Source organism: Spermophilus citellus, assembly GCF_964194105.1.
Source record: "Spermophilus citellus genome assembly, chromosome: 3".
NCBI lineage: Eukaryota > Metazoa > Chordata > Mammalia > Rodentia > Sciuridae > Spermophilus > Spermophilus citellus.
Genome location: NC_138184.1, coordinates 229586208 through 229608025, shown reverse-complemented (window position 1 = coordinate 229608025; position 21818 = coordinate 229586208). Strand labels below are relative to the sequence as shown.

Genomic DNA, 21818 nt, shown 5'->3' with positions numbered 1-21818 from the left:
AAACATCCTAGTTTATGATGCTTTGTTACATTAGCTCTAAGAAAAAAAGTATATAGGCCAGAAATCCATGCGGTGTAGAAGAGGCGACTGCTGCAGCACTGGGCAGCAGGGGGAAACGGGCGGCTGAGGGTCAACCCAGGGCAGAAGGGCCATGCACGTAGGCATGTGTGTGCATGTGCATGCATGAGACCGCATGGGCATTGGTGTGTGCGTGTGTATATGCACGTGTGTGAGTGCATGTGCCTGTGCATGTGTGCAGGTGCAGGTCTGTGAGAATTTGTGTGTGTATATGTACAGTGTGAGGAATGGGCATGTGTGTGCGTGCACACATGCATGGGAGTGTGCATGGGTGTGAGTGAGCATGCATTCGTGTGGGTGTGTGCAGGAGGTATGAGGACGTGTGTGCACCTTTTTGTGTGGGTGCTCAAGAGTGTGTGTATTACGGGTGCAGGCATATGTGTGAGCACACAGGTGTGAGTACGTGCACATGTGAGCGTATATGTATGTGTGTCATGAGAGATTTCCTGAAAAAGCTGTATTTCCAGGTTGTGGCTCCGTGGTAGTGCACTTGCCTGGCACATGTGAGGCACTGGGTTAGATCCTCAGCACCACATAAAAATAAATAAAAATAAAACAAAGGTATTGTGTCCATCTACAACTAAAAAAAGAAGAACTGTATTTCCAGTTTCTCACAAAGAGTCAGAAGCCTCTCTCATTCCTCTGGTCACCCTGGGCCTCAAGCCTGTGCCCCTCCCAACTCTGGAGACCTGGAATACCCATTGCTGGCCAGGTGTGTTCACACAGGTGGAGAATCTCTATGCATCACCAGGCATCTAACAAAAGGAGGAAGTTTAACGTCTGAAGTGGTCTTCCAAACCCCGGGGGCCGTGCATGGCTTGCGGAGGTAAACAGGCCACCTCTCGTTCTCTGGACTGTGCTGGAGGAGCAGTTGTAGTGGGGACTGCGGGAAGGTAAGGCCTACTGTGGTCTGAGGGCTGCCTGCCCCGCCCCCGGCTCTCCAGGAACTCAGAGGCAGCTCAGCTCCAGCGTGGCCCTCCTTGGTGGCAGCAGCTAGTTTCCTTTGCCTGATGTGTGCGGGGAAGGAGGAGCGACTTGTGACCAAGGGAAACGCTGGCAGAGCCGTGTGAACCCAGATGCCCAGGACGGATGGGTCTGGGCCAGGCCTGGGCCCTGGGCAGTGGTCTTGCAAGTCCAATAAGATGAATTCTGAATTCTAAGCAATTAAAGGAATGATGGTGAGGACCAGGCTCCAAAGGAGGGATTTAAGTATTAAAAGGGGCCTTATTCTCCTGCCCACTGCTTAAGTGCAGTGAAAACATAATTAGGCTCTTTGGGCCCTCCTCATGCCCTTTCTGCTGAACTTTCTGAACATCAGAGGTTAGAAGTCCTCTCCAGCCACGTCAGAACTATCGGAGCCGGCGCTGGAGAGCTCTCCTCTCCTTCTGTGTGGAAAGGTAGAACTAAGGGTCGGCTCTGCGACCTCAGAGGGTTCCCGGCTCCACTGACAGGGCCTGTGACCCCGCAAGGCAGGTCCCCAGCTGTCCAGGCAGGGACTTCCTGACCAGGGTCAGGGCACACCTGTGGGGCTGGGTCTCTGCTCTGGGTTGGGTAAGTGTCCCCCAAACACCCGTGCTGAAGCCTTGGTCCCTACCTGTGCTGCTGTGGGGGTGGTGAACCTGTAGGAGGCAGGGCCTGCTGGCGGTCGTCTGGCCATGGGGATTGTGTCCTTCAGGGGGCACTGGCGCCCTGCCCCTTCCTGTCTCCCTTTGCCCCTGGCCACCATGAGCTGAGCAGTTTCCTCTGCCACATGCTCCTCTCATGGTGGCCCACCTCACCACAGGCCCAGAAGCAATAGGGCAGATGACCATCGGCAGAGACCTCTCAAACTCTGAGCTGTTTTCCTCAGGTATTTCCCACAGTGAGGGAACCTGACTAACAGCCTCCTCGGGCTCCAGCAAATCTCCAGGCAGGGCCCACGGGGCAGGGCTCTTGTCTGGGGTGCGACTGAGAGGTCCAGGTCGTACACATAACGGATTAAGTGAATCCTCAAGCGTCTCATGACTCCACTTTGTGTTTTCAAGTGCTCTTTCTTTAAAAGAGCATGATGATTTTTAACTAGAGATAAGAGTCCTCACCATCTGTGGCTTCAGTTTCTTCAGTTCAGTTGCCCACAGTCAATCAAGGTCCAAAAACTTTAAGCGGAAAATTCCAGAATAGATCCGGGAGAAGTGTTTCATACAGTACTGTAACAACAGAACTTCACACCTAGGACTCATTTTAAGAAAGACTCAAAAAGTTGTCATTTTCAAATATTGATGTTTGGCAATCATTGATAATTATTTTGACAGGGTATTTGTTTAGCTTATGTAGAAACAAAATTACAGGAATTTATCTTAAAAGCATTCTTGTAGATTCTATGGTTTTGAAGTTTGGAGGTGAGGACAAAATGAGCTCTAATTTTCTTGTTCGTCATTGTGCTGATTTACCGTGGAGAGTGCTGTGAGCTTGCGGTTTTCCTTCCCAAGCATCTGCGATGCAAAAATCACCTTTCGACTTTTAATTCATGTTCACGTTGTAAGAAAATTAAAGGTCATCATAGGTATGTACAAGTAGGAGCGAATACAGTGTAGACAGCGTTTGGTTCCATCTGTGGGGTCTTGGGATGCAGGGTGGGTCCTGCGGAGGGGGGACGGCTGTCCATAGGGAAGGGGCCTGTGACCTGCTCCCCACCCTCGGGTTGTCAGTAGCCGTCCTGCTGTCCCTACACTCACTCTAGCACTGCTGGACACATAACTGCTCTGTATTTTTTGGCTTGGGCCATTTTTAAATAGTAAAACCATACTATGTATATATTTTCTCCTTTGAAGCATGTGGAAATGTTAAACAAGCTTAAGGTCAAGTATAAATGCTTTCCTAATGAACTGGACTGAGTCTTGACCCCAGATTCATGTGATGAAGCTGTCACCCTTCCATGTGACTCTTCTTGGAGAGAGACCTTGTGAAGAGGTGACAGTCCAAATAAGATAGGGGTTGAGTCCTGACCCAACAGGACTCATGGCTTGACAAAGAGACCCCAGAGTGCACTCTGCCGTAGAGCACCCTCACCCTGACCTTGGACCCCACCTCCAGAGGAGGGGAGCTGAATTGCTGTGTGAGCCCCTGGTCTGCAGTGTTTCTCTGCAGCAGCCCAACTGGCGAAGATGCCTGGCCTAACAAGTGGGTGCCGAGCAGCCCCCGAGCAGCAGCGGAGGTGTAAGCCCCCTTAAGCCATCTGCAGAACACCCTGCGCCCAGCTCCTCAGACCCTCCCCTGCAGGTGAGCTTCCTGCTCTGTTCAGGTTGTGACCATTGCAGGGCAGTAGACTGGACTGTAGCTCCTGTTTTGATTTTCTTTTCTTCCCTCCCTGCCTGCAGTGCTGGAGATGGAGCTCAGGGCCCCACCAGCGAGGCAAATGCTCCACCACGGAGCCCTGCTCAGCCCTGGTCCTCTGATTTCTGTAGGACACAGAAAGGGCACCGGGGTCTAAAGTCTCGAGCACTCTAACTTGAGTCCCTGCTGCTGGGTTACTTCCCCAAGCCTGCAGATCTCACATGCTTAACAGAAGCTCCTTCTTGCATTTTTGTGTGCAATGGATAATATCATTCTTTGAATTTTTGGTAATATAATAAGCAATAAAAAAAAAAGTGTTCACTACTGTGTGAATTTCCTAGTCATGACCTCCAGTGGATTCAGCATAGTTTCACAAGCTGCTGTTCGTGTTGGCGGCCTGCTTCAGGTTGCTTACTTGTACCCAGTTTTTGATTGGTTAGTTCATCTTTGATGTTATTATGATTTTGAAGGTCTCCCATGGGGACAGGGACCCTGCCTGCGGCCTGCTGTGCGATTGGCCTGTGGCTGGGCTCCTTTTCCACAGACTCCTCCCCTTCCACCATGTGCCGGGGCCCAGCCTCCAGAAGGCACATGTTCTTCTGGATTTTCTCCCCAGCGCTGCAGCTCTCCTTCCTGCCTGCGTGGTGGACCTGCGGGAGCCTGTCTTTGGATAAAGCATGCAGAGCACGTCCAGCTCTCTGTCCTTCCAGATGAACAGCAGGTCCAGCGCTGGCACTGTTTGCTGAACAAACCTCACTCCCCCTCCGAATTGGAATGACACTCTGTCATCTTCTTGAAAAGAATTGTGGGAAACACATCAGACATTGCCTCACACGCTCTGAACATCGAAAGTATTTTTTATAGCTTTTTTAGAGCCTATTACATCCAGGTTTTGTCCTAGTGCCTGTCCACTGCCGTCCACCTCTGTCCACCACCGTCCATCTCTGCCCTTAGTTCTGCCTTCAGTGCATTCCTGTGCTCCCACTCAGCACCCTACACGTACAACACCTGGCTCCGAGTGTGTTCTCAGCCTCTGGGAAGTAGCAGGAGGGCATCGGAGGTTGCCTGTAGCTGTCCTGTGAGGTGTCTGAGGAAAGCACAGAACCCGTCAAGGAAGAGCGAAGAGCTGGCTACCTGTCCACCTGCTGGGTATTGAATTTGAAGCCAGGTGTCTCCACCTCAGGGTTTAGCTGATCACATCCAGCAGGACGTAAAAGGGGGCTCTGAGAGCAGAGCTGGCGTCTCATGAGCAAGTCACTTGAAAAATGGCCTTGTGATCCTGGAAGCTCTCTGCCCTGAGAGGGGTTCACTGGCACAGGGAGCCCTGCTGGGGAGAAGGGTGGACTGGGAAGACATCCCGGGCACCGCGCACTGCCTCTTTGCTCTTCCACGGGGTTCTGGCGCCACTGGTAATGGCCAGGACAAGCCTGAAGACTGGTGACAGTGTCTGCAGCAGCGTGCTCCACCATGCTCCTCCTTCCCGAGCACTAGGGTTAGGAGACAAACAGTGCAGTCGGCGTTCGGCATATAGAGAGAGTCTATGCTCCCGTGTCCTTGGAGAGAAGAAATGGAACAGATGATTCAGTACTCCTGAGCAGATAAAAATAATAATTATCAGAGGGTCTGCGGTGATGAGAGAGAATTAAAGATTATGGTAGCTTAGCTCAGAATTAGGGTTAATTAAGCAAATGCTGGCCAAGCAGGCGCTTCATTTCATAAATATAAACAAAGGCTGCGATGGGGCGCGGGGCGCTGCTCGCTGCCGCGCTGGATGCTGCCTAACTGGCCCAACCTTCCCTTGGGCCCAGGAAAGCATAGAAACCCTTCTTTTGTCACTGCTGTCTTGGGGGGTAAATGAATCCCGCCTGTGACCTTCCAGTGTCTCCTTGGTGGCTCCACCGCCAGCCCTGGTCAGGGGACGTGGCCCCTGGACTTCAGCCACTGGCTCTTTATCTCTAAAGTGCTTTCTGTCTCCTGGGGCCACCTAACACAGTGCTGGCTGGAGAGAGGGCGTCCAAAGCCCAGGTGTTCCAGGGCCAGCTCTTTCTTGGGGGCCTGGAAGGGAATCTACCCCTGCACACCTTCCAGGCCCTGGAGGTGAGCAGCCCTTGAGCTGTTGCATAGGGAATGTCACTGCCTCTGTGGTTCCACGGCCACCTTGCTTCTACCTGTCTGTGCCTCTCTCTGGTTCTAGGACACTCGTCACTTTGGGTTAGAACCCATCCTGACACAGGTCCTCATCTTACCATGTGCATCTGCCGAGAGCCTTTTTCCAACAGAGGCGCAGCACAGGTGTGGAGGTTAGGGCTTGATCATCTCTCTTTGGGGAGGAAATTTGATCCACTAGGGGCTTTAGAGCTGTGCGACCCAGGGACCCCACTCTGACTCCACAGGGATGAGGGGCTCCTCTCCCCATCATGCCTTCCCCGGGGTGTTCCTGGGAGTGGGGTGGGCAGGAAACTCAGTCTCCATTGCTGTCCAGTCATTCTGTGGCCTCTGAGCAGCGTAGGGAAGGAGCCCCCTCCGGGGGGCTGGTGCCTCCCACCCTACCACTCAGCCGCGTGGCTGTGGCATCTCTCCCCCCAGGTCCATGATGAGGATGTTCTGGGAAACAGACCCTAACATCGACCTCTGTGGCCTCTCATGAAACTGCCGTCCCCACCATTGCTGGCCCCATCTGGTGCATGGCAGTGTCCTGTGCCCTTTGTCTCGGATCTCCCGGTCAATTTCTGATGCCTGTGACTCCTCATCCACGCGGTTCCGACGGCTTGGCAGGGATGATTTCACCAGCCTGGAGTTAGATGCTGCACAAGTGTAAGCACATCATGCCTCCAACCTCGGGTTCTGTGATTCTGTCACACTCAGAACAAGCTGTCAAAACTGTCTGGCATGACTTATCCTTAATAAATCCCTCGCCTGTTAATTGCTCCTTATTCCACTGAATAAGAATTGTTGGAATCCACAAATCAGGTGAAGAATGGGGATAATGGGGATGTGTTTAGAGGATTGCCACCGTTCTCCCCCAGGACAAAGGGAGCCACAGGCAGTGGGCACCACGGCTGGCGTAGGGGGAGGGTGGATTTAACATGCTTGGCTTCGAGTCTGGCTGTTGGCAAATAGATCTTTCCATGGAAACTCTGGCAGAAATGGTGCATTGATGGTCTGGAGGAAGGTCTCCGAGAGGGGTCCGTGGGTCTGATTGTTCTAGAACCCTGATTCTGGGCTGGCTGGGATGGGTTCTTGCGAGGGCTGCCCCATGCAGGGTGCAGGGCAGTGTGGACACGTGCAGGAGCTCTCTTCGGACTGCAGAGGTATCTGGGTGCCCTCCACCAAGGCCAGAAAGGTGCCACCCCCTCCCCGGCCCCTGGGCTTGGAGAGGGCCGTTGGCATCACACCCCGCTTGTCTTCTGAATCAGCACGTAGTCTTGTGACCTCAGGCAAGAGACCTTCCTCTTGGAGGCCGCACCCCACGCCCTGCTGCGAGGCAGGTGAATGAGTGGGAGAGAGGCCCTGCCAGGCACTGGGTGCTGTTATCAGGCCTTGCCATGGCCAAAGACACAGTCAACGACGTCTCAGGGTACTGCTGGGGCAGGGGCAGGAATGTTAACTGACTGTCCACCACAGAGCTGGCTGGGTCACGGGCCGGGGCGTGGCCTGAGCTGTCAGTCACATCCAGACTCCCCTATGGCCTTGGCTTCCTGGCCCACCACATGAGTGGTACTGCCCACCTCCCCAGATGTAGTCCAGAGGTAATGAGGACTGGTGACCACGGGGCTCTCCTCGTGTGTGTGTGTGTGTGTGTGCGCGCGCGTGTGTGCGTGCGCGCAACAGGTGAGTCCTCCAGGACAGAAGGGCCACTGGCAACCAGAGAAGAGAAGAGGGGGTGGCAGGCAGGAGGAGTTGCCAGGGAGTACCTGCAGGCAGGGGACAGCTCACACAGGATGCGACTCAGAGGGGAGGCCACCTGCAGCAGGGTGGGCAACGGGGTGGGTGTGTCTGCAAAGCCTAAGAGGACAGCCTCGGGGACACCGTCCCCCTGCACCTTCAGCATGGACGATATGCAAGTGAACAAAACTCTATTCATGGGTGAGAAATGTGAATGTCATGTGATTTTCACAAAAGAGTGTGAAAGGAACTCCAGAAGAGATCTCTTGGTGTCCTCCAGGTATGCAAAGTTTGGCTGTGTGTGGAATGAGCTCCCTGGTCACCGCTGACCACATGCTCTGACTGTAGAGGCCAAGTGCTCAGGAGCTCTGTGCTAGAGATGATGGAGACAAAGACAAGTGGTGTATTCTCATGGCCAAGACCAGCTTCTTCTGGTGCAGGGATCAAAGAGTGATGTACAAACATCTGGCCTTGAATAAAGAGTGTCGCCTGAGCTCCAACCACATGCTAGGAACATGCTAGTTCTTAGATTTAGACAGGGTGGGTAAAAGTCAGGTGAAAAACACTCTTTTGTGAAAATCACCCACCCCAGTGACCTCATTTAAGGCCCTGTCTTGAGGTGCATCACGTCTGAAGTCTGGGGTTAGGACTTTCTCCTGTGGACCTGGGGGGGCGAGTTCGGCCCCAGCACTAGCCCCTGTCGGCTGGTGGAGAGCCCGGCGAGCAGCTGCTGTGACGTCTCAGGACAAATGGGCCACATCTTAGCACTAAGCAAGGGTGACAGGCACCTCTGTGTGGCAGGGACCTCCGCCTGGCCCTGAGGAAGCCAAGGCCTGCCTTCCCTGGGCAAGCCTACGGTGGCTCCAGCCCCAGCTTCCCTGAGACCTGAGGCTCTGGGAGAGCGAGACACAGCCAGGACTCGGCGCTGAAGATGGGCAGCCCAGGGACGAGGGGCCTCCTGGAGACCACACTGTGGCACTGTGGTCTGAGGGAGAGGACGCCTCCTGGTCATCAGGAGTTCCCAGCCAGCTGCAGACAGTTGCTCCAGTGAAGTCACAGAGCATTCTAGAGGCCCCAGAAAGCCCCAGGCTGGAGGCAGGAGCCGGCGGAACTGGGTCCCATCTGTCCACCTATGACTCCTTCTCCTCTCCGGGCTTTCATCTCCCCATCTGAAAAGCAAGGGTTTGCCACAGGTTCTCCAGGATCCTGTCCAGCACCCACACTGAGTTGCTGAGGTGGGGCAGAAGCAGAGACAAACGGGTAAACTGGGGCCACAGAGGAGGGGGCCGGTCAGCTGCAGTGGGAACCCGCCCCTCCAGGAGCCCTCACCCCTGGGTCCTCACGGGAAGAGGGGTTGAGCCCTGCCTCGTCAGGACTGTTGCTCCAGGAGAGAGAAGGCAAGGTTTATCCACAAACACCTGGGAGAGCCTCGAACCTCACGGCTGGTTTTCACGAGCGCCGCAGCACCCTGGCACCACGCTCCCAGGTTGGGGGCCTCCCTGCCGCACACCTGAAGCTGCCTCCCGAGGACCGCTTCTGACTTCTGAGCCTTCCTTCAGCCAGCGTCCCAGGTGTGAGGTGAGAAAGAAAACAGCTCACCAGAGCACACCCTGCACCCTGACCCTGTGAGACGGAAGATGAGGGACATGTGCACAAACACAGGACACTCGGGAACACGTGCAAGTTCATGCACACACGTGCAGAACGCACACGTGTGCGTCCACATGTACACACACACCTGGCTATTTCAGGGGGACGAGATCTGGGGCCTGAGGGGTCTGGGGTAGGGGTGAGCTCTATTCTTTACCCTTTTGTGCCTTTGGGCTTTTTAAAAAAGAAATCAAGTTTGTTTGTTTTTAAGCATTTGTTTTTAAATGTGTTACCTTTTCCCTATAAAAATGTTTTTAGAGGAAGAGCTGTCTTTCTGGTGGCTGGGAGCCAGGAGAGGAGGGCTGTCCTGGGAAGAGGCTCTGCCCACGTGCTGGAGAATGGCCCTTGGTGCCTCCTTCTCTTTTTCCCACTGTTCTTGGTTACGCAAACCTGCCAAGGATGGCCGGACCTGGAGGCCAGCTTGGTGGCCCTGGCTTCCTGGAGGAACTCTCAGCAGTTGAGTCTCTGTCCCCCCCCCCCCACCTCCCTGTTTGGTGAAGGCCATCAGGACCCAAGTCCCAGAATGTACAGAAGCCCTGCTGCCTCTGGTCCCTTGGGCAGGATGTGAATGGTGTCCTTCCTAGGAATGGGGGGACGGCTCATGTGGTGGCCCCCAGGGACCTGCGCCAGCTCTCCAGGGGTGACCTTGGATTCCGCCCAGGTCTGGGAGGTGGGCTGGTCCTCAGTCATGTCACACAGGTCTTTTCTCAACAACGTGGAATGGCCTGGGAGTTGGGGACAGACCAGGACAAGTGTGGAGGCCTAGTGGGCAGGGACTCTCCTGAGGTGGGAGCCAGTGCTCCTGCAGACGCTCTGAGAGCCAGGTTGAGCAGGGGCCCGGGAACCCTGCAGGCCCTCTGCTTGCAAGTGTCTCTGGCCACACCCAGAAGCACGCAGTGTCCTCTGGTTGGTCTGTCAGCTGTGGGGCAGTGGGCACTTTCTGCAGAGTCTGTGCATGCCTGTTTGCACAGAGACATGTGTGCGTGTGTGCCCCCTCACCCTGTGGAGATGAAACTCATTACCCAGCCCCCTTGCCCTCTCCTCTAATGTTGAACAGGGAGATCCTGCCATTTCCTTGCTTTGCCTGCAGAACCGAGAAGACAAGATGGGAAGTGCCACAGATTCCCAGAGTGTGACTTTGTAAAATATCTATACTGTGGAGGTGTTTTAAAGAGGTGGCCCTTGACAGACAGCTATGCATCCACCACAGTGGTTCAATACCAATATGCTGGAAGACTGAATTATGTTGGTTAGGAAACAGATATTGACTTAAGTAATCTTGAGCTCAGTTGACAGAGTCCTGTTATTATGGATTAATGTTCACGGGGCCTCCCCTGTCACACATTCTTTTTAAAGAAATCTGTTGCAATTTTCATTCGCAATCATGGAGAAGTCCTCTTTCACAAAGTCTGAATTAGGGACATCTAACATAATAGAGTCAGTAATGATTTGTAAGTGAATAAACAAGTTTATATTTACCACCAATGCAGTGATATTGTGGCTTGCCTGTTCAGGTGCTCTCTCTTTTTTCTATTAGTTGTTTTTGGAAGAGCAAAACAACTTGAGAGGCTGAGGCAGGGAGATGGCAGGTTCAAAGCAACTTAGTGAGGCTGTAAGCAACCTAGTGAGACCGCGACTCAAAATTTAAAAAAATAAAATAAAAAGGGCTGGGGTGAGGAAAGCCGCCAGAGCCTCACCAGGCCAGGGCAAAGCCAGACACAGGGCAAAGCAAGTACCCAGGTCCTGGGCCAATGATTCTTAACAGAGGCTGAAATATGGTGTCATTTTTCGTGTCCATAGATATATTTCTTTTCTTTAACCTAACATGCTTGAAATTTAAAAAGCTTTTAGGAAGACTAGCAGAATATTGTTTTAAAATTGAAAAACAATGGCTTTATTGATCTTACATTTAATAATGAGAGGAAGGCACGTTTTTGACTTCAAGGAAAAGTTGAATTCTATTAGGTGACTCCTATCTGGTGACAGTTCAACGCTGGCCCATCATGGATTTTTTTTTCCATTTTGTCCCTGAGTGGAAAGAGCTTTCAGAATAAAAATGACACTGAATCCCAGGAAAAATTTACCCCAAATCACATAGTTCTCATCTTTGTTATAATTTTTTTTTAGAGAGAGAGAGAGAATTTTTTAATATTTATTTTTTAGTTTTCGGTGGACACAACATCTTAATTTTTATGTGGTGCTGAGGATTGATCCCAGTGCCCTGTGCATGCCAGGCGAGCACGTTACCGCTTGAGCCACATCCCCAGCCCTAGTTCTCATCTTATTAGCACTTTTTAAACAAGCTGAGTTTTTTGCTATTGATGCTATTGATATGTCTATGAATAGTAATGGCAGGAAATACGTGCAGAATATTTTATTTTAAATAAGAATGACTAGTTTCCATTATTCAAATTTTAGAAAGCAAAAATTAGATGTTGTGTTCACCACTATATTGTGATGTGTGGTACATGGTCCCCAAGTCTTCCCACTTTTCCTCCCAGACCTTATGATGGCCCAGCATCACCTGCTCAAAAGGACTTCCTGGCGCTTGGGGCACCGTGAGGTCAGCTGCCTGTCGCAATCTCTCTCTAAAGAAAGGTCATCCAAAACCTCCTCCGACTCTGCCCAGACACCGTTCAGTGTTTCTGATATACAGAAAACTGCAAATGTGTCAGCCTTCATTGTTCTTCATCAGAATGAGCTCTCGAGCTCTCGTTCAGATTTCTAATTATATTGTCTAATAAAACTAAGCAGTCAATGCCATTTGCATATTATATGAAGAAGTGTCAGACAACAAACTCATAGCAGTCAATTAACATAAAGGCTAATTATATATCTCATCAGCTTACAAGAGTTTCTGAATTCATGCTTCTGTTGTAGCCTAAAGCAAGGGCTTGGAATTTTCACTTCTAAATATTGACTTTTAACTAATATCAGGAATGATTCCATTTTTTATGGATGAAAAGTTAGTGATTAAACTAGATGCGATATTTGCTATAATGCAATTAAAATTTCTACATTAACTAACCCTGTAGAAAGGAAATCTTTACAACAATGTGAAATTAATTATCAGTGCCTAACCAGGTTAAGTGCTGGTTTCGTATCTGAAGGCAACTCCAAAAGAATGATCAAGATGAGTGAAATTTGTTGGTGACTGTCAGACTGTAATGGCAGAGAGACACCCCACACAACGATTTTCAGGTCTAATTGTGCACTGTGACATAATTGTATTCCTCCCTGATTGTGATAGCTATCAAGCAAGAAATTTACTACAAGATTAACAGGGACACAGTAATGAAAAAACATGGGCAGCATCCTGTAATTGACTGTTATTAAAGTGTGTCACAGTGGCCGGTAATAAACTCCCTAGCTGCAGTGTTCTAGAGAAACCAAAGCCAGAACTTTTGCCTACTTTTTCGGTTGTAAAGTTGGGATATGGAGATTCCCCAGCCCCCAATCCAGTGCTCACTTACTGAGCACACAGTCAACGGAAGCCTAAATGGGGGCGGGGGTGGGGGACAGACACTGCATGTACAACGTATGATTTAAGTTGTAGGTGGCTTTCCAAAGTGAGAGAAGTTAGGGTTTACTTTGGTTGGGGTACTCCAAGATAGCGATGAAATTATCACGGATCATTTTTTTATTTCTGACTTGTACCAAATGAGCCCACGTGCAAAAGAAATGGCAGATACGAAAACTGGGCCAGTGAATCCTCTCCTGTCACTTCGGTAGCGATGGCGGCCTTTTCATTCATATTTTAATGAGGCTAGTATCTCCGAGGCGTCCAGGGAGGGCGGAGGCAAGGTTCCCGGAGGTTACAATAGGAGTCGCTTTATTGACAAGTACCATTCAAAATCTTCGCAGCACAGAGAGAAAGACTCAGTCTCACCCCTCTTGTCCCTGTCCTTCCTGTGCTCTCAGAATCGAAACGATCCAAGGGGAAAGAGGCTCACTCTAAAGATAGCCTTTAAATTTACTGAAGGAGGTTCTGCTAAGTAGAATCATGGAAAACTCTATTCATGTACATTTAAACACTTGTATAAAGATCCACAATGATGAGCATTTTTTTCTTAAATATTTTCTGGGGGAAGAAAGCTGATGCTTTGGTATTTTAAGAGCGAAATATTTTTAATATTCAGTAAAACGTCAGGGTGGATGTGCTCCCTTTCCTGCTTACAGGACTCGGCAACATGGAGTCTTCTGAGCTAGCTGCCAGCAACCATTTCCTGCTTTTAAAGGATCTGTACTTGGCAGGGCCATCAGCCTCCCTGGACTTGGTGCATTATAGAAATCCACTATGATCCCTGGCCATCGCATACGTGTGCTGAAATAGGCACAATGTCGCTTGACTCCAGTATATAAAATTATACTTTAAAAATAAGGAAAAACAACCCACTGCGAAGTGGAAAGATTATTTTCAAAAAGTGCAACCCAGGACACAAAAGGGCTCTCAAAGACCGGTGGTGGCAGGCCTCTCACACACCAACATCGTGGTTTTGCCCAAAATGTATGGGCTCAACAATTTGGGGGCAGCTCAGAGTGTTAGGTTAGTTCTAGAGTGACCTGTATTCCACAGGCCAGGCCGGGTGTGTGAGGGCCTGTTGGCACCCCGGGGTTAGGGGCTGGGCTTCTCACAGGCTCCAGCCCCCAGACGGGTCCCCATCCCACCAACCATCAAGTCTGTTTGCTTTCCCGTTGGGCGAAGAGGGACAAGTGGGAGGGAGAGAGAATGGATTTCTTGATTACAGTTAGATTTTTTTAAATCAAAGAGTCCACTCTTCACTTTCAAGTAAAATGCTGCTTCTTACACCCAGGAAGTATGCATATATTGGTATGCGTCAGAAAAGGAAGGATACTGGGAACACGTGCGCTGCAGGAAAACCCGCCCACGATCATTCTGACTTGGTGTGATTTAAGAATTCACCTCTGCATTGTGTAACTTTCCCAGTGAATGATACATGTTTACTCCTTGGTTTCCATCAGTCATAAAGCAGATTTAGATAGGTTTGTGGGCCTACGTATATCTTGTTACAACTTGCAAAGTTCGAAGGGCATGGTAAAGGCGTGAGTAAAATACCGGCATGCACCAGTTTTTGACCACAGAGATGTTTAACAATTAAGGCAGTTAGGAGTTAAAAACTTGGTATTTGAGTGAGAACCAGGGGCTGCGGCGGCGTGTCCTAGCACAACCAACTCTTGGACTGCAAACGAGGACGCACGGGCCTGCGAGCAGCTCGCCTCCCGCCGCCGGGGGACGTTACCTGTGCACGCGAGGTGCAGCTGGTGGGTGGTGGCGGTTTCCTCGGAGGCTCTCCTCTTCCCGTGTTCCTTTCAGAATGTTTGTACAGGGCTGATTCCTTATTGAAACGGGGGCCGACGGTGGCGACACCGGGGTGGTTTATAATCGCCCGGGTCTGCGCCACACCAACCCCCGCGCCCAGCGCTTTCATGTTAATTCCGCCGCTCTGGCTGATGAGATTTGCGGCCAGATGGCGGTGAAGCGCGGAGACCCTTTGTGCGCCCCGAGCGCGCCTGTGAATGTCGCGCGGTCGCTGGCACCGGAAGGGTTCACACTGCGTGTGAAAGGGGACAAAGGAGCCTGGATATATCAACACTGCAGAGACCGAGTTCATTTGTGATGCAGCCCCTTTCACCGCGGTTGTCATGCAAACTTCCTACTTTGATCAGCGGAGGGTGGAGAGGGAGAAAGCCCGCAAAGCCGCGGGCCGGGCGCGGGCCGGGCGCCCTTGGCGGCTCCACGCCCCCTTCCGGAAGGAGCCGCGGGGACGCAGCCTCCTGCACCTTGACCTGTCTAGACGGCCCGAAGGGTTTTGTCTCGGTTACCAAGGGCGCGGGGTGCTCTTTGACCCACGCCCAGGGCGGAGGTGGCGGCCAGAGGGCCCCGGGACCCTCGCCGCACCCCGAGGAAGAGGGGCGCCAGCGTTCCCAGCCCGCGCACCCCGCGCACCCCGAGCACCCCGCGGGCTGCAGCCGAGCGCGCTGACGCGGAGCGCGAAACTTCTGGTTTCCTCTGCGAGCGGGTGCAGAGTTCCCGGGCAGGAGCGCGTCTCTCCGTCTCTCTCTCTCTCTCTCTCTCTCTCTCTCTCTCTCTGTCTCTCTCTCTTTCCCTCCCTCCGTCCCCCACCACACTCCCTCTCTCTAGATAGATAGATAGATAAACAACTGTCTTCTGTGCTTCAAGCTTTTTTTCTGCATGTTCAATGACTTTTTTTTTTTTTTTAGGAATTATATGCGTAGGTATAGTTTCCAGATCTTCTTTTTTCTGTCCTCTTTTGAATATACTTTTCCCTACTAAAATTTAAGCTGACCTTAAATTATGTAAATAACGGAGCTGAGACGCTGTGTTCAGACGTGGACGCTTTGCAGCAGCGGGGTCGTGCATTCCCGCGCGCCCGCTGGACCATCCTCACTTGGGTCAGCGTGAAGGGAGTGACCTGCACGCCGGCTTCTCTTCACAGGTCCCCCTGGCCCAGTCCGAGGCATTCCTGACGGACCTTCTGGATACAGTATGTGAGCGAATGAACGATTACCAGCTAGAGGAAGACCCGGTCACTAAGAAGAAAACTTTCAAGAGATACGCGCCAAGGAAAGGAGACAAAATATACAAAGAATATAAAAAGTTCTATTTTTATTCTGATGCCTACAGACCTTTGAAATTTGCGGTAAGCTCTCTTCTTTTAAGAAGAATTATTTAATGCGTGAGCCTGTTTTTGGTACTTTTTTTTTTTTTTTTTTTTTTTTTTGTCTTTCCCACTCTTTAGCTATGGCTGAGTTTCAAGACACTGAACAGTAAGGTACACATGGAAACGTCACCCTGCCACACTTGGTGTCCTGCTCCAAGAAGTGTTAAGTGTGCACTCCCCAACTTGCCTTTCACCAGAGGGCTTGTGGTCTCTGGTAGTCAGTGGACAGACTGAGTGATATCAGCTGCTGTCCCCCAACCCCTGTGACTGCAAGACAGTTTGCAGTGTTTGCTCAGGACCACTCTGCTGTGTAGGGGGACCTCAGCCTGCCCTGTTGCCAAGGGGGGTCTCACAGATGAGCACATAAGGAATCGGGAGCTGTGGGTTCTAGGTTAAAATCCAAATGAAAACAAATATTGTTTTCAAATATTTTATAGCCACGTGATAAAGGAGAGTGATGTAATCATCCCCCACCCAAGGCTTCAACGAAGAGTTATTTTCCTGAGGTAGCACAAGTATTCCAGCACAAACTGAGTTAAATAAAAGCTTAGGTATGATATTTGGCATAATGCCAAATTTCCTTCCAGTATAATATTTATTTTACATAAATGCTGGCCTGTCTTGCAAGAATGTGCCTGGCAAAATATATGGCAGTATATTTCCCTGTACTTAATACGGTTGAATCCCACAGTGATGGGCAAGCCTGGTTTAAAAAATGTATTAAGTTTACACATCGGCCAAAATGTCAGGCTCGCCCGAAACCCTGAAGTCAGGGAAGTAGCTGACATTTGGAGATTTCATTTTAATTAAAAGATGAGGACAATAATTCAGAGTTAAACATATTGTGGAATAGGAATGGCAGTGTTACTGGGGTATTTCACAAGTTCTTAATAAACACATTATGGTGAAATTTAAATATTTTAACTGCTGTTTAAAAATTTTAGAAACTTGTTTAGTGAACTCAGAAAATGATTTCCAAGACTACTGAATGCCCTTCAATAATGTCACCATTCCTAAAATTGTCACCTGGTCATTCTTTAATGAAGAAACATACCTCAGTAGAAATTTAAGATTTTCAGATGCAGGGCAAATTTGAGCTCCTTCTTCTCTCTGAAATGTCATTTTTTTTTCTTCTCTCTCTTTCTCTCTCTCCCTTCCTTCATTTCTTTCTGGAACCCTAAATGAGATTTCAGGTGGATCTATAAATGCTCTAAAAAGACCCTCCCTCCCCTCAGTAAAGCCAGCAGGTTCTCCAAAGTGAAACCGAAGAAGTGTTTGTTCTGATGGCTGAGAAACCATCATGGTTTCTACACTTTCAAACCACAAAATGGATTATCATATTGAATTGGAAGGAAACTGGTTTCACCATTTCAAGGAGTTGTGTTCTTTAAAATGTGTTTAAAAATAGAAATTCCCAGATCTCAGCACCTTAGCTAGGAAGCCCACTTCTTCCTATGCCTGACCTTCTGACTTTAGGAAGAGAAATAAATAGGAAGAAGTTGTTTCCTTCTTCAAGTCCCAAGTCTTTCAGCACCACTAATCATTTAGTTAAGTCCCAGGAAAATGATGCCATTAACGTTCTGGGAAGAGGGCTAATCCAACGCAATGATGTATTAAACGCCAGGACCAAGAGAAGGGGCCCACCTTGGCCACAGCTTTCCTGTGTGTCGCTAATACTGTGGAGCTGAGCCCTTCCTGGGCAGCAGCCCCGCCAGTGTGTGTACACATATGCTGTTATTATGTTTCTGCAGTGCGAAAGCATAATAGAAGAGTACGAAGATGAAATACTCTCACTTATCGCCCAGGAGGCACACTCTCTAGCTGACAAGCTGTGCAGCGAGGAATCAGGTACTGTGTCTGATGGAACATGTGTGCGCAGCCGCTCACCCCGCTCAACAAACGTCTTGTTTGTAGACTGAGCCTTGCTGCCTCCCTGTGAGCCGGGCTCTGACGTGGGCTTCTGGGGTCTCCGCTGCATCAGACACCCGGGAGGGAAACGCGTCCCTAGAAACCACCGGGCTGTGCCACTTTCCTCGTCCTCCCTCCCCTGCATTCAAAGGAAAAGCAAACCCTGGATTTCCAGTGGTTACCACGAAGCCCATTCAGACTTAGATGTCTGGCTTCAAAGCACTTGGTTAAAACAATTAAAAATTGGATTTTCCATCCTGTCTCTGGAAAGGAGAATCTCTTTGTGATTGAAGTGTTTGCTTCAGCAGAAGTTGGGATTTCTTATTTTGTAGGAAAAAATTTTAAAGTTTTTGTTTGTTGGGGGGCCGGATTTTTTTTTTTTTCAGATTTCTTTTCCAGAGTTATCTTCATCTTAAAAGTGTTTTTCTGGATCAGAGGGTGGCAAATAATAAGCCTCGTCTTCTTAGACATCACCCCAACACTCTCCTCTAGTCAGAAGCTGGAGGAGAGGGAGCAGATGGCCATTTGCTGTGTACCAAGGCGAAGCCGTTGCCCCTGGCCCTGTTGTAGGTGGCTGGCCACTCACCCGGTCAGATCACTTTGACATTTGTCTAACACGGTTCAGGGATGTGGTTCAAGTTGTGCATTCTTTTCAGATATCTTTGGGAAGGAAATGAATGGACATATAGGAAGACAGCAATTTAAAACCAGTGGAGTGCTTTCTAAGACCTGGGAGTGTGAGACGTTTAGCATTTAGCCATGTTTACAGGAAAGCCTAACATACACGTGTCCATTCTATCAAGTTTAGGGCCAATTCTTAAAATGATAGTTACTGCACCTTTGGAGATAAATATTGCTGTTGTCAGAAGTTACTAGGCAAGGTCACAAATCCCCTACTAACTACATGAAAGTTTTCTTACTAAGTAGACAATTCGGTTGTCTTCTGTTTAAAAGTCCAGTTTCAGTACAAGTTTGCAGATGAATGCAGTGAAATGACATGGTGATTCTTCAGCAATCTGAGTTTCTCATTGACATTAGTGTTTTATAAAGCCACTTCCTCCTACAAGCGGGAGTATTGAGAGGAAGAAGTGCCACTCAGCAGTGGGAGCACTGCTGGTGAGGCGGAGAGGGTCCTTTCAGGCCATGTCCCTGTGAAGTGCTCTGTCAGTGTTGAAAACCATCCCTAAGTTAAAAATGGAGGATGTCCTCACCTTAAAAACAGACTAGAAACCTACTGCCGATGTAAATACCACAAGTGCAAGGTGGAGAGTGTTTTCAGACGTGAACCTTCTCACAGGGAAAATTAAAGGCACACCCCAATGATACAAATTCCAAGGAAGGACACGGTGGCAACAGAGAAGTGAGTCCTGTCAACTCACTGGGTGGCTTCCTGACTGTGTGAAGGGTGAGGCTTCCCATCACAGAACTCCAGGTGCACTGGCCCCTCACCTGCAGTACAGGTGCAGTGAGTCTCCCCCCGAGCAGGCTATACCTGCTGTTTAGGAAAGGGAAAGCCTCCTCTGGTTTCCTCTGACACAGCTTCACCATGCTGTGCTCTCCGTGGCTGGAGTGGCATTTTAAAGAGGTGAATGTGTGTGTTGGAAGTCATAGAAACTGCATTAACAAATAACCCTTTACTGAGCGTGTACTACATGCCAGACACTATACCAAGAGTGGGTAAAATGCTCACTTGCTGTTTTTAGGGAGATCAGTAATTATTAGAAAATAGATGCTTCTAAAACTCAAGAGTTGATGGAAGTTTACTGTCTGTATTTAATAGGCACTTTGCATATATGTGAATTTTGCCTTTTTCAATTCACTGTAGATTATTTAACTTCTCTTGTTAAGAGTTATACGTGAGCAGATGGGCCACATCCACAGATTCTCCAAATGTTAAGGTCTGAACATTCACCGCCCCAAACACAAAAATCAATGGGGAATAATGGAGAAAACAGGTGTCTAATCTAAGGTGGCCACGTTTGAATGAAGACACAGCAAACAGTGAGATTTCATAAACACATGTGTCAGCTTTGATGATAAGACGGGTCTCAGAGAAGGCTGCAGATTGCATGGCCCGTGCATGCCCCTGCAGTTAGGACTGGGTAGAACGTGGGTTGCCGAATGCGTGCTGCTCTTGGGGTGAGAGTAACAGGGGTTCTTCCTCACAGTCTCTCTTTTTTCTAGGCAAAATTAAAAGTAAGTTCACTAGATTTTCTGGGTGGAATGTTCCGTGGCATTTAACCCAGGCTTCACCAGATGGTCATTTTGATGTCTTGAAGTGGAAATGATTCAAATCTTAATATGATCTAGGGTGCAATTTAAAGTACAACTGCATCCACTGGAGGTGGAAAGCAGACTGCTACAGAGCCCGTGTGGCTGGTTCCTCTTAGGTCTGTGCAGGTATTTGTCAGACAGACTGTGTGGAGAGTTGAAAGAGAAATGCATAAATATATTCTGAATATATTACTTCTACTTTGAGAGCAAATCTTAAACACTGAAAAATATAACAACTGTAGAATTCGCCACATGCCCATCTTTAATGTAATATATGAAATAAGATATCAGGAATGTAGAACTGTTTAGCTTACAATTAACTTAAAAGTATTCTCACTTTGTTGTCTAGTCTTCCTAACCTAAATGGCAAGACCTTAAAATATAAAATATAAAATAATTACCTTTAAAGGCTAGCACATTTCCAACAAACTCTGTGGCTAACAGAATCCATAGTCTTTCTTTTTTCAAAAAATTTTTTATTTGCTCTTTTTAGTTATACATGACAGTAGGATGTATTTTGACATATCACACATACATAGAATATAACTTCCCATTCTTGTGGTTGTATACATGATGTGGAGTTACACTGGTCATGTATTCACATATGAACATAGAATCCATAGCCTTTTTAAATGGAATCGGCATTAATCGCTTTCAATTGGAAAAGCAGTAGGAATCACAATACCTAACTGGCTCTCGTATTACATGCCCAGGGCACTGCGGCCCTTCCCAGCTGTGGACACTGTCTAAATGGTCTCCTTTAAACACTCCCTTGCTCCTGGGTGAGTTGCACAATACCTGGCCTTGCTTTAGAATACTCCAGCCAAGACAGATGGGAAGACGAGCGGAGCACAGCACCGATCGGCCACTGTGGAAGCCGGGCTTGGGGTGTGGGGAATAGATTACGCTCTACTTTTGTGCACAGAGGCAAAATTAAAAGTAATTTCACTAGATTTTTCTGGGTGGAATGTTCTGTGGCATTCCCACAATAAAAGTTCAAAAATGCACTCCTACCATCATGTACTGTTTGTGGGATGTAAATGACTAAATTGCTGGTATCTAATTGATAGTGATGGTTTCTCATTATTTTTTCAGGTATTTGTGGAACTTCTGCTAATCATACAGAACTCTAAGCATGACATAACCACTGGTAGAGAAGAGCAGAGTCCCAGTCAAAGGTCAATGTCTGCGTTCATGTCTGCATGTCTCTCGTGCTGAGAAGTTTCGTCTTGTTCATACCGTGCTTGATTTTGCTTTGAAAATCTGTTGTTTGGCATCATGACAAACCCAAGTCTTCTTGTAGGTGAAGCTGAGGACTTCAGAAAACCTCAATTCCTTGCAGATCTGCATGCAACAACCTTGGCAATAAAGCATTAGATCTGGCTATGGGAAAGAACTGAGGCCACTTCATAAACTAAAAAGGGATTTAATGATCTCTACTGTCATTTCTAGTGAATGCATGCACACATAGACAGGCATAGTATGCTATTTGGTAAGAACTTGGTTTCTCAAATACTTGACTGGCAACAAATTTAGGGAAACCTATTGCAAACTTACTTAAAATTTGATATTCTGGAGGGTTCTATATGGTGTTCAAAGGAACAAACCCACTTTTATTAGGAATGAAATTTTAATGTCTAGAAATATATTTTAAAACGTTGGCTCTAAAATTTAATGGAATGCAAAAAATGTATACTTTTTATAGTGAATGGTTATTACATTGGTCTCTCTTGACCATGTATTCTGAGTCCTAATGGCTTGAAAAGTGCATATATGATGACATCGTGTATTTAAAGATGGTGCAGTGACCATGCCTCGTGCTGTGGACTCTCCCAGGCTTCATTCCTAAGGCTTTTCTGCTAACCTTCAGAGTGTGGCTTTTACTACTGAACATCCTACCATTCTTCTACCAGGGATTCTTTTGTTTGGAGGTGTGGAGATGGAAGGGGTGGTGGGATGTGGTGGGAAATTACCTTTGACTGAATTTGATATAACACAAAATGTAAT

At 48.6% G+C, this 21818-nt stretch overlaps 1 protein-coding gene across 1 annotated transcript in view; it reads left to right on the top strand.

Moving 5' to 3' along the window:
• Positions 1-20944, top strand: part of CNPY1 (canopy FGF signaling regulator 1) — a gene marked incomplete at its 3' end in the record, with an annotated part of 32405 nt that extends 11461 nt beyond the window's left edge. The window contains exons 2-4 of the mRNA XM_081287691.1: positions 15405-15608; positions 17381-17477; positions 20907-20944. Coding sequence (XP_081143817.1) covers positions 15405-15608; positions 17381-17477; positions 20907-20944 — 339 coding nt within the window. The remainder of the gene's footprint in view (positions 1-15404; positions 15609-17380; positions 17478-20906) is intronic.
• Between the last annotated feature and the right edge of the window lie 874 nt (positions 20945-21818).